The sequence below is a fragment of the Ascaphus truei genome, chromosome 8 (assembly GCF_040206685.1).
Source record: "Ascaphus truei isolate aAscTru1 chromosome 8, aAscTru1.hap1, whole genome shotgun sequence".
Lineage (NCBI taxonomy): Eukaryota > Metazoa > Chordata > Amphibia > Anura > Ascaphidae > Ascaphus > Ascaphus truei.
In genome coordinates, this window is record NC_134490.1 from 58,748,129 (window position 1) to 58,760,446 (window position 12,318).

The 12,318-nt window shown below is 35.1% G+C and overlaps 1 protein-coding gene across 18 annotated transcripts in view; it reads left to right on the top strand.

Moving 5' to 3' along the window:
* Positions 1-8,535, top strand: part of EBF3 (EBF transcription factor 3) — a 121,563-nt gene extending 113,028 nt beyond the window's left edge. For 4 of the 18 annotated variants that reach the window (XM_075612211.1, XM_075612212.1, XM_075612213.1 and 1 more), the window contains exons 12-17: positions 836-901; positions 1,562-1,739; positions 2,679-2,867; positions 3,230-3,427; positions 4,463-4,588; positions 5,826-8,535. In XM_075612211.1, the coding sequence (XP_075468326.1) occupies positions 836-901; positions 1,562-1,739; positions 2,679-2,867; positions 3,230-3,427; positions 4,463-4,588; positions 5,826-5,857 (789 nt within the window). In that variant the 3' untranslated portion in view covers positions 5,858-8,535. Of the gene's footprint in view, positions 1-835; positions 902-1,561; positions 1,740-2,678; positions 2,868-3,229; positions 3,428-3,858; positions 3,926-4,462; positions 4,589-5,825 lie in introns of those variants that run through there. The other 14 variants (XM_075612221.1, XM_075612222.1, XM_075612230.1 and 11 more) reach the window with 6 other exon arrangements.
* Positions 8,536-12,318: the final 3,783 nt, after the last annotated feature.

Consider the following 12,318-nt stretch of genomic DNA (forward strand, 5'->3'; position numbering starts at 1 on the left):
AGGAGGAGAAAAATGAGATACAAGAGATTTCTACTTAAAATTAAGTAAACTACAGATTAATCTCTACAATCATAAAAGTGGAGGTAGGCATGCAGACGTGGATAAGACAAACTCGGTGCATCTGTACCCCTAGGCATAAGCACTCAATACTCTGAAAGTGAAGTCATTTATGAAGTCCTTTACAGCACACAGTCAAAGAGGTTAATTGAAAAATGTCTTAATGTCATTATGGAAAAAACTAGATTAACCCAAGTTAATTCACTTTATTGTTCAAAATAAAGAGGAATAAGCATTGAACTCACTTGCACATTTGGGGCATGAATTAGAGGTGAGATGTTGTCTTTAAGGACTTTGCCAATTTAATTAAGATATGGAAAATTACTTATTGTTCTTCACCACTAAAGTGCTAGGAATTAACAACTAAATGTGATGCCTGTGCCTTTCATATCTTCACCATGTGTTTGTTTGTTTAATACCCGTAAGACTACATCATTAAACCTGCAGCACAGATTTCACAAATTTAGCATTGCAGCAACATGGTACAGCTCCAAACACCCGTTCTAGTCAAACATTCCACAGCTGAATTTAAAATGCAATATTATTTATAGGCTTGTATCTCTATTTGACTTGAAACTGCAAACAACACTGTCAACAAAAGCAAAATTCCTTCCTATATGTGTAATACCTCTTCTTAATATAATGATAATACTGACATAACGACATCGTATTTGACCTTTTCATGTTGCTATTCTTGCATTTCGTTTGGCGTCATGATTATAGCACTGGCTACCTTTTACATCACATGAAGAAGTATTTCTCTGTGTGTTTGCTACAGGAAGTATTACTGAAGAGAGCAGCCGACCTTGTTGAAGCCCTGTATGGGATGCCACACAACAACCAGGTAGGTCCTAAAAGGGCATGTTCATAATCCATTCACGAATATGCAATTTAGGAGCAACTATGTGCAAAGTTGGCCAGATATCGATACAATTGTATGTAATGTGCGGCTTGTGCCAACCACCTTTAGGGCAGGGTTATGTGATGAAAAATTCCAACGGAAAAGCTTCATCTTCCCATTTTCTTTTCAGAGCTAGTTTTCCCATCAGAAATGACAATTAGGTGTAAGGTGCCAAAAGCATAAGCAATCATTAAGATGAGCGAGTAACCTTGAACTTGGTCCAAATTATACAGTGACTAATAGCGAAGCCTGCAGTAAACCTGCCAAGTGGAGGGAATAGAAAATATTTGACTACATTTTAACCATCTGACAATCGTTTCATTCCCCTGAAACACCATAGAAATATATAGTCTCTAATTGTTATTTGAACAACAACAAAAAAAGTCCGGGTCCATGATTCTCCCACATTTTTTTATGCAATCAACAAAGTAATATAATGTAGTATTTACGTAGACATCTGGAAGAACAAGTAACAAGACAAATTCCAAAGAGTATTCTGACAATTTGATTGAAATGATTGCAAATTGGCGACTTTCTTATTTGATGACAGTTGAGACAAACCGGTATTGCATGGTGATACTGACTGCATGTATTACTTTGTAGGAAATAATCCTGAAACGAGCAGCTGACATTGCTGAAGCATTATACAGTGTGCCGCGCAATCACAACCAGATCCCGTCTCTTGCCAACACTCCATCTCACAGCGGCATGATGGGAGTAAACTCTTTCAGCAGCCAGCTAGCAGTTAATGTTTCAGAGTCATCTCAAGCTAATGACCAAGGTATGTGGTTACGCAAAGAAATAATCCCATATGCTGTTCACGGTGCTAAATTAATATCTATTCATATTGTTTGATGTAATCGCTACATTTCTATTGTTGCTCTTAAACGCTCCCTTGCCAACCAGTATCAGTGCAAGACAGGAAACCGTGTTTTCCCCGTAACTGAGATACACATATAATGTATTGTCATATCCGAATCAGCTCAATGCATGTATGATTTAAACAAAGTATTTTATTTATCTGCAGTTTATCTTGTTGGACTTTTAGTAACTAAATACAGTAGATAGTTTTTAGTTAAAAAATAAATAAACGTTTTTAAGCTTTACTGTGTTGATTTCAGATTGCCTTCATACCGTCTACAGAAAGGGTTATTTACAGTTGATTATGAAATTAGTAGCCATGTTCAGTGGGGAATGTATATGGAAACCTAACAGTACTAAACTATATTAGATTTAAAACAAATATATCAATAATCAAATGAAGATCCCCCACACCCCCAAAGAAACAGAACAGCCTTTTAAGATGAAATCACTGCAACAAACAAGTTGTTTCCTGTCAGCTGTGGCATTTGAAGGTCTGGAAAGGCTGAAAGTTCACGTTCACTGTTGGTACAAACCAGGAATCAGGCCTGTTGATAATTGCTACTAAAGACAAATGTGAAAGAAACTGACACAATTGGATCGAAGAAAGCTTTTGTTGGCTGTCTGAGCTGGGAAGAGAACAACATAGTGTGCTCATAGATGATTTAAGTAGGGTTGGTGTGATAAGGTTATCTTAAACTGCAATAGTTGATAGGGCAGTAACAGACAATGTGAAGTAAAGCTGTGTGATCAATAAAGCTGTGTAGCATTTGATGTGGATGCATGGGGAAAGAAACAAAAGCGTCTATTGTAAATGATAGTAACATTATCTTTTTGGGGGGTTTGCTGTTTCTAACAGTAGGCTACAGTCGCAACACAAGCAGTGTTTCTCCACGAGGATATGTTCCCAGCAGTACTCCCCAGCAGTCCAATTACAACACAGTCAGCAATAGCATGAATGGATATGGAAATGCTGGCATGCCCAATTTAGGAGTTCCTGGCTCGCCTGGATTTCTTAATGGCTCTTCAGCTAACTCTCCTTATGGCAGTAAGTATTTGTGTTCATTCACTGTACATTCACGATTTCTCCAGATATTCATTAATTGTGTTGTGAGCTACTGGATAAAAGGATGGGTGACTCTGGAGGCTGGACAGTAACATTAGTGTAATTTCATTCATCGGTATGTGCCATAACAGGTTCACATCAGTGGTGGGGTTCAAAATGTATAAGAAAAGTCCAACACAAAAGAGTTTGTCTTTTATCCAGAGTGTGGCATGCCACCACATTTAATTTATTTAAAACATTTTTTTTTGTTATCTACCTTAAGAGGCAAGGCCATATTACGCTCTTTTTTTATGTATGCCATGAAAAACTCCTTTTGAGTCCTGATTATTTTTGCTTTATTGCAGTAGTGCCGTCAAGCCCTACCATGGCAGCCTCTTCGGTCACCCTCCCTTCAAACTGTAGCAGTACACACGGCATTTTCTCATTCTCACCTGCCAATGTCATCTCTGCAGTGAAACAAAAGAGCGCCTTTGCTCCTGTTGTCAGGCCCCAAGCTTCCCCTCCACCATCTTGCACCAGTGCAAATGGAAATGGACTTCAAGGTGAGTTGCAATTCTGTAATTGTACCAGTAATTTGCCACTGCTTACAATGGAATCACAGCCATGCATTAACTATAGTAACGTTTGACCTACTGACCTGAACTTAAGTGCCTTAAATTCCTTGCCCCATTTTGTTAAGTCCACAATGTTGTGAAGAACAGTTAGGCGCAGTCAGTAAAACCCTTGATGTTGGTGCATATACAGGCATCATTATTTTTTATGCAAGTAAAATAAATTTAGTATTATGATTGTATGCTTTCATGTAGTTGTACAAATATAAGTTAGTTACTAAGCTAATCCCTGAAATGTTTGTATCTGAAAAAACATGACTACATGTTGACTGTAGTAATCACTGTTTAATTTACAGACCACAAAATCTCTGACATTTTAATGTAACATATTATATGTTATCAAGTATTTTCTTATCTTTCAGACATGTATTTCAATCCCACTTTTCCAAAATCTTGAAATTGGTAAAGATAGAACAAGTGCTGCATAATGTGAGACATTTTCATCTTTTAACCTTGCATAAAGAAAACCGTTTACTATTGAAATAAATATTTTCTAAATACCAACATCCATCATTCCTTCCAGTAGAAAGGAGTATATGACGCCTGAGATATTATTTGAATAAATATAAATTCAACATATTTTTATAAAATTGAATGTGACATTTGCAACACCGGCAAATTGATTGCATACAATGCTGAAAGACTGATGCATAAGTGCACCTTTCCTACATAGTTTATTTGGAATCTGGATGCAATGTAAAATACCAGTTTCATTATTTAGCCAAGAAAAGTGACATTGTGCACAAAGACCATTGTATGTAATGAAAACTTTTTCTTTAGCAGAAATGAAATCCACAAGCATTTGAGTTTTGTGTAGTGCCGACAAAGGCATCCTTTATATAACATGTGCATGTCTGCCTAAAGCAAAACGTAATCAGAAGTCACAACTATATATATTTTTTTACAATATATTCTGATTGAAAATCTGAACATATCTTATTTTTTAAAATATTTTTTTAAATGTAGAATCTGGAGAGGAAGATGGTTGGGGAGGGTATACTGCATGCATGGGAGGTGGCGTCTCTTTCCTTTTTCCATTTGGAGTTTGCTTTGAGAATGGCACAAAACATCAGAGACTTCATGATTCAAAATGTATGTACAATCCAACTGCAAACATGTAATATGTTCACGTATGAACACTAGAGCCATTTATTACTTGCATGTACCCTGTTTGCCAGTCCCTCCCATCATTTTAAGACATACGCTAGCCAACATGTTATTTAGTTATATACAGTATATGTATTCCATTGTATGTGCTTTAGTGTCCCAGAAACCAATGGGTTATTTTCTGGCAGCGAAATTTTTGTGCATGATCTTTCAAGACCGCATAGAGCCTTGTTACAAATCTGAATGCGGTTTCAAAAGCTCATATACAACATCTTTTTTTTTTCCCTTGGTCTAATAAAAGTTCTGACACTTACAAAGAGCCAAATTGTAATTATTTCACTATCAGATGTTACAATAGATCTGTATACACACATCATTTTTGTGAGCCATAAAGTTGGAACGGTGTGTCTAAAACAAATTAATATTGTTAGGATTAATGAACTGAGAAATTGAAGCTCAGATTACTACATAAGCAAATTTATTAATGTTTCACATAAATTAGTGAGGGAAAAAAAACAGGTTTCATTGAAGAAAAAAACAACACGTAAAATTCATTACAGGCAAACGTTGTCATTTCAGTAATTAATGTTATAAGATTTCTAGGAAAGGCTATTACTTTTGTTTTTTGTATGGCCAATAGATACCAAGGTAGATGTTCTCGTTTTTTTATGTTCTAAGTCCTTTTGAATCTACTATTCTAATAAAATAAAGTAAAATAATATCAGAATCCAGGATTTTCCCTTAGGCCCTAGTGCTACTGCACTAGGGAAAAAAAGAAAAGAAAATAAGGTTCATAAGATTTTAATTTAAGGAACTAGAGAAATGTCTGGTCTTGACTGGTGAGTGAGTTGGTTTCATCTGACATTACCAGAAGTGACCATGTTGTTTCTCAGCTGTCAACATAGCCAGTCCCAAGGGAGTCTGGGCCACTGTTTGCTATTAGCAAAACGCTAAAAGAAATATCACATGTGGGAGGCAGGATGTTTTGCACCAAAATTTCAGAACCCTCTGCTTTCTTACATTTTTTTTGTTGTTTTTTATTTTATTTTCCTTTATCTCATATAAAAAAATGCTAAAGCTTTTTATTAGTTAGTTGCAAATTTGACATAGACATTTGTTTGATAAAGTCTCTGCTTTAAATTTTTAAGCTAATCAATGAAAAAAAATGTTTAGCTTTGTTTTTAATTTAACTAAAATGATCTTTCATTCTTCTTTCTTTTAGCTATGTCCGGTCTTGTAGTTCCACCAATGTAAAGTCACTTTTGTCTACTTGCTTGTAGCATCGAGCTTCAGAAGAAAGCTTCAGGGGACACATTTAGTATATAAAGAAATACTGATGGAAACAGTATCTTCAGAACAAAATCAACAAGAATTACAATGCTACAAATACTTTCTTTAAAGATTTTATTTGAACTATTAGAAACCAACATGCAAACAACAGACATCTTCATGAACAATTCCATTTTATCGACTGAACTTTTCTCATATTTTCACATTTCTCAATCCTGAAGAACATGGGGGAAAAAAGCAACGCCTATTTTGTATAAAGTTCCTGATTACATCTTCGCTATGTCTAGTACTTGCTATGTGTTGGGAGAAACTTTGTGGATGCTACCATTTTGATTATCATGAAACACTGATGAAAAATGCCTCAGAACATTTTTCTGTACTCATAATTTGACTCACAATGGTTGTGTATCTCTATAATGTGAAATATTTTTTTGTGGTGAAAAAGGGGGGCCAAGGAGGTGTGAGCCATCAAACTGGAAAAAAAAATAAAATAAAAAAAAGATATATGAATCATTTAAATCTGGGGAACTAGGGCGGGGAAAGGGTTTATCATTACTTAACTTCATCTTAAAATGAAATGGAACTTTGTAACTTATTGTAGTTAGAAATTGTAACTTTGATATTGAATTCTCTTGCCTTCAACAAGCACACTGACAGAGAAAAAAGCTACTGTCTGTTGGTTAAAATATACTTCCACTGCTAGAGCTTCCTGTTAAGCAAGCGTGATCTGCAACATTTTTTCAACTTATTGCTAGCACTGTATACTATTGCATTCTTAGGCTACTGTGAAGTCTATGTTTCTTGTACCAGAAAATTGTCCTTTTGACTTCTAGATCCTTCTTCCCTAATGTGTTTTGTATGTGGTTATAAAATTGTAGACTTTTGTGATTTTGCCAAAGTTGTAGCTAAATATTTATACACTTGTCTTGAATTTTTTTCAGATCCACCTAAATATTAGAAAAAGCAGATTTTATTCCTTATGCAATTCTATGAGGAATAAAATAGTCTTATCCATTGCGACACTTTCTTTCACATGAACACTCGCAGTCACTAAGGGAATTTATTTTGTAACATATCAATTATAAATATTGTATTTATCTTTAAAATTTTGTATATTGCTTTCCATCCTTTTTATTTTTGTTTCTGTATGTATTGTTTTTGTTACGGCCTGGTGTTGAGATGCTGAATACAGCATTAAGCCAAGAATGGTTGCCTTCATACTGTATGTTACTTTTTAAATGAATTATAGTGTCCATACATTTCATTTGTACTTCCGAAATGTGCTATTGTTTAGACTTTCCGGACCTTATTGTTTTTTTTTTATTTTGAGGAAAAGTCAAATTCATTGTTTATTTTTATATTATTTTTAAGTTATCAGAACAAATGATTTTGAATAAAAGTTGTTTGTTGTATAGTCAAAACAAAATTGTGCCACACGGCTGTAATTAATACTCGTAGGAAATGTGCATGTTATCTGACCACAAAGACCATTCAGTTTGTGGTTGTATTTTTTATTTTTATTTTCTGTAGAATGTAAAAGTCTTTTTTAGCTGCCACTCATGACTTGCCACATAGTTAACTGTGTTTACTGGACAAATTCAGAGGCCTAAATTTTAAGTATAAAAAAATTCACTTCTGATATTTTGATTAAAGGTTTTGCCACATTAATTTCTCTGATGCCTTAAAAAATGATTTTCTTTTTAAATAAATCTTTTGTGCTATTGTATCACAGGCTTACACCACAAATACTAATCATCACCTCATTTAGATGATGTATGGTGTAAAAAAAAAAAGAAAAAGAAAAAAAAGCACAATCCTGGTATACAATGATGTCACTCCTTTTCTGCATCTGCCTTCTGCTGCACTCTGCACCCTTGTAACCCCTGCACTGTTTAATAGGTTTCATATAAAATCACGATTATACACAACTTTTATATATTTTTAATGGGAATTTTTTTGTAGCAAGACACAGTAGCAAAGACTGTACTTTTTAAATTGGAATGACCTCCTTGGTATAACATGACTAATGGTGCCAAAACATAGTTTGTAAAGGTGACAGAATGGTAAACTTGTATTTTATTTTTCCTTTGCACTAAACGCATTGCTATAGCAGCACCGAGGAACACTTTGCAAACTGCAGCAGAATTAAATATCTAAACAAAAAGGAGAGACATTTTTTTTTCGTTTTAGGCAAAATGCACATTTCAGCAAGGTGTTTATCAAATAGTGAATGCTATGGTATAACACAACTAATAAATGCGTTGCACATTTATTTTATGATAGCCAAAAAGGCTTAACTAAATGGGAAAACCTGAAAAGACACTTTTGAAACATGAAACGCCTCGGTTTTATTTTGTATAGGAAAGGTTCAAATAAAAAAAGGAGAAAAAAAAAAGAGGTTATGTGTACATGTTAAAACATTTGCAAGTTACTTCATAAATGCAATCTGTTTGTGTTTTAGATTAATTAGTCAATGCACTCATTGCTTCATTGTCTCCAGACTGAACGCTTCACTAAATGGTAGATTTTACTGTTAAAGACCCTACAATAAGATTGTTTTATCTGTACATTTTTTCAGATATTTAACTGTATAAAATGTTCATTTTACACAATATTTAATTAAAGTATTTCTTGTCTGTGAATTTCACTTTTAGTAATTTTATCTGAAGTTTGATTATTAAAAACAACTTGCAAAACACCAAAGAGAGACGTAACATTTGGGGTTTCATTTATAAGAAGTGGAATTCTGTAAAAGGGACCGCCGGTCCGAAGAGAGAGATTTCTTCACCTGGGTTCCATGGTTGCAAATCCTTGTGACCAAAAAAAATCAAACATTTGCAATCCAGGTAAATCAGATGTGGGATTATATTGTTGAAGTGCCACAGATGCTCAAATTATATTTTCTTTATATGGAGTGTATAGTTATTCCCCCTCCCCCCCCCAATAAATATGATGCCTGCATTCAATTAAAAGGTGTTTAAAATAATAAAGAAAATGCTTAACAAAGTGCCACCTGTCTCTTAGATGAAACTAAGCAAAATGCATAACATTTCATAATTTTAGTATCTGGCATTCCTTTTCTGTGGTCCAATGAATGACCTCCGTTGTTATTTAATCAATTTTAATGCAAATGCCAAATAATACTTTACACTCGATGTAATATCAAGAGGCTTAGACTGATATACAGTATAAATTGTATGTCTACTCCGTGAAGGGGATAACCTGCTACTTGCAGACCATATGGACAAAGTAGTTAAGTAAAGTAATGTTTAATAAGCTATACTTCTATTTTTCGGGGTTAGTAAATTATTCACATTGTTGTAAATTAGGACTTACTATTCACATAAACTTTTACTGATAAAGTATTACTAAATGTTACATTTTGACACCTTTCTCCGCTCATTTTATGCTGTTTTGAGAACACTATAACCCCTCTTATGAGCTATAAAATCTGGCCCATTCGTCAGCTTCTCACAATTCAGATATTTTGGGGTGTTTCATAATTCTGTAGAGGGCTGCATTCATTAAAAATGGGATTTTAAGGACTCTTCGAAGGTGCCAATATTGAAATAGTTTATTCAGGACAGAAATGCTGAACCATGCGTGGTGTTTATATTAGGCCGCAAGAAAAGAGGGTTGTGATTTTATGCCTAAAAGTCTGTACAATGTGCATGCTTATTTTCAAGGTGATACTGCAGAAAATATTTTCCCTTATGATGCTCTGGTACAGGAGTGGTCAACTCCAGTCCTGAAGGGCCACCAACAGGTCAGGTTTTAAGGATATCCCTGCTTCAGCAGAGGTCGTTGACTGAGCCACTGATTGAGCCACCTATGCTGAAGCAGGGATATCCGTAAAATCTGATCTGATGATGGCCCTTGAGGACTGGAGTTGGCCACCCCTGCTCTGGTATATTTCAACAACACTCCAGGTAAAGTCTCCAACACCTGATTCCACCCCGAGCATGCTTGCCTTGAGTTTTACACAAACATCCCAAAAATGAAACCACTGACCTTTTTTGTCATCTTTCGGGAAATTAGGATTAGGTTGGGTATTTTTTTGGGCAACACAGATAACTGTGAAAAATGTGAGATATTTTGCCAATATTTGACATATACATGATTGTTTCACATATATGTAAAGCAGAATTAGCATGATCCCTAATTGCTAGTAAAACATCTGCATATCTCTATCTTTTATTCTTTAAAATCAGTGGTACCCTGAGTGCACACGGGTTATATGTACAATTCAATATGCATAGCTATTTACTAATGTGAAGCGCAATGTACACTAATGGCGCTATATAAATAAAGACATACATAGCTGATTTTGGGGAAATGGATAATCCAAGCTTTGCAATAATCATAAAGCGGGTTCATTAACCCCTTCAATGCCCTTAGGATGTTTATAAACGTTACAAATGAATGGCTCATAGGAAGTTTAAAAGTCATGCTGCTCCCCCCTGTCTCCTGCAGCGGGGAGCAGCCTGAGTCTCACCAGATGCATTTACTTCTCAGCAGGGGACTCCATGCTGTCTTCCCTGGGCTCCTCTGTCTCTGGGTGATGATGTAATCACTCAGACATAGAGGAGACCTCAGGAGAGCATGCAGCTTCCCCCCTCCCCCTGCTACATGAGCACAGCAGGGATCACTACCCCACAGATCATCAGTACAGGTAGGGACATTGAGGGTAATTATGTTGGGGAGGGCTCTTCTCAACCCCCCTGACCACCAATTAGTTCTGTTTTCACGCCCCTCCCCCTCTTAGTCAGATTTGAAGTTTAGAGAGAGAGAGCAGTTTTTTTTTAACTCTTAGTATGTGTGTATGTAGTATATATGTAACAAAAATCCCAAAAATCCATAGTACTCAGATAAAGGTCAAGGAAGGTCTGAAAGTCGCTCCCTTCTTTCTTGTATTTACCACTGATGCTTGTGTGATGAAATAAACCCTATTTTACAGTTCTAACTGACTAGTGAGTGCTGCAGATTTTTGTTCTATCTATTTTTGTTGCTGGATGGTGATCCTGGCTGCACTGCAAGAACCCCGATTATAAGATACGTGATATGCCCTATATTTTGTCCATTTGAGTGCCCTGAACATTTTGTGTTTTGTAAGTATATATATATATATATATATATATATATATATATATGTGTGTGAATATGTGTAAATATATATATATATATATATAATGTATTTGTTTATATATATACAGTATATATATACATACATACACACACACACACACGTGTGTATAATGTGTGTGTGTAAATATGTATGTATGTATATATGTATATATGTATGTATATGTATGTATGTATGTGTATATATATATATATATATATATATATATATATATATATATATATATATATACACACACACACGTTTCTAAGGGGTCTTTTGAGATCAATCCCTAATAACATGTACATTTGCATTTACATAGTGTTTAAACACTTCTAGAAGATCCCACTGGCAGGAAGTATAAGGTTACCTTTGGGTGACAATGGTGATGCTCTCTCTCATTTACCTATTTGTAAGAATACAACTCTGCCTAGGGGGTGAGAGACAAACTACACATTACTCCGGAGCAGAAGAAACAAACAATTTTTATTTTATTTGTCACAGAAAGGGGCAATCTTTATAGCCAGCATTTTGTTTGACAGATTAAAGTGACCCATCGCAGATACCTTTTGTTGTCTACTTTAAGGAAATAGAAGTGGTGTCTGAGTGCATCATTGTTTCATTACTGTAATTGCACGAGAAAGTAAAGGCATGTGCATCTGTGTAATGCTGCTTTGGGACTCGCCACCCTTGTCTTATATAAAAACATTAACTACATAACAAGGAAATGTATTGAATGTAATATTTTCTTAGTTGACAAAATAGCAGGTTATATGGTGTGTAATATGGCCCATTCAGACAACATGCCAAAAATAAAAACAATCCCAATCTCCCCATGTTAATAAAATTGCTGAAGGCACATTACCTAATCTGTATTTGGCACCAACACCAAAAGAAAGTGTAACTGCATGGGTTACTAGGCTACACGACAAAAATTGTAATATTCCCTTGGCCACGCACGGGCAAGGTTACACTGCCTTTACTCACATATATAGTGTGGTCAAAGTGTAGTACCAAAGGGTATGCAGTAACACTATATTTTTATTTTCACAACAGTAGCTCCACTACCTTTATCTACAAACATTTTAACTTCACGTTCGTCTCAAAGAAAACATGTTTTCTTATACAAAGCCTTTCGTTTTCCCTATTTCTACAGCCTAAATATGGTTTCAATCGTTCTTAAAGAAAATCCAAATAGCTTTGCCTCAGTATTTAATAAATGAAGATCTTATATCAGTCACAGTGCCACTACTTTTTATAACCCCCTGTGACCACTGTTTACAATCCAAGAATGCTTTGTTCA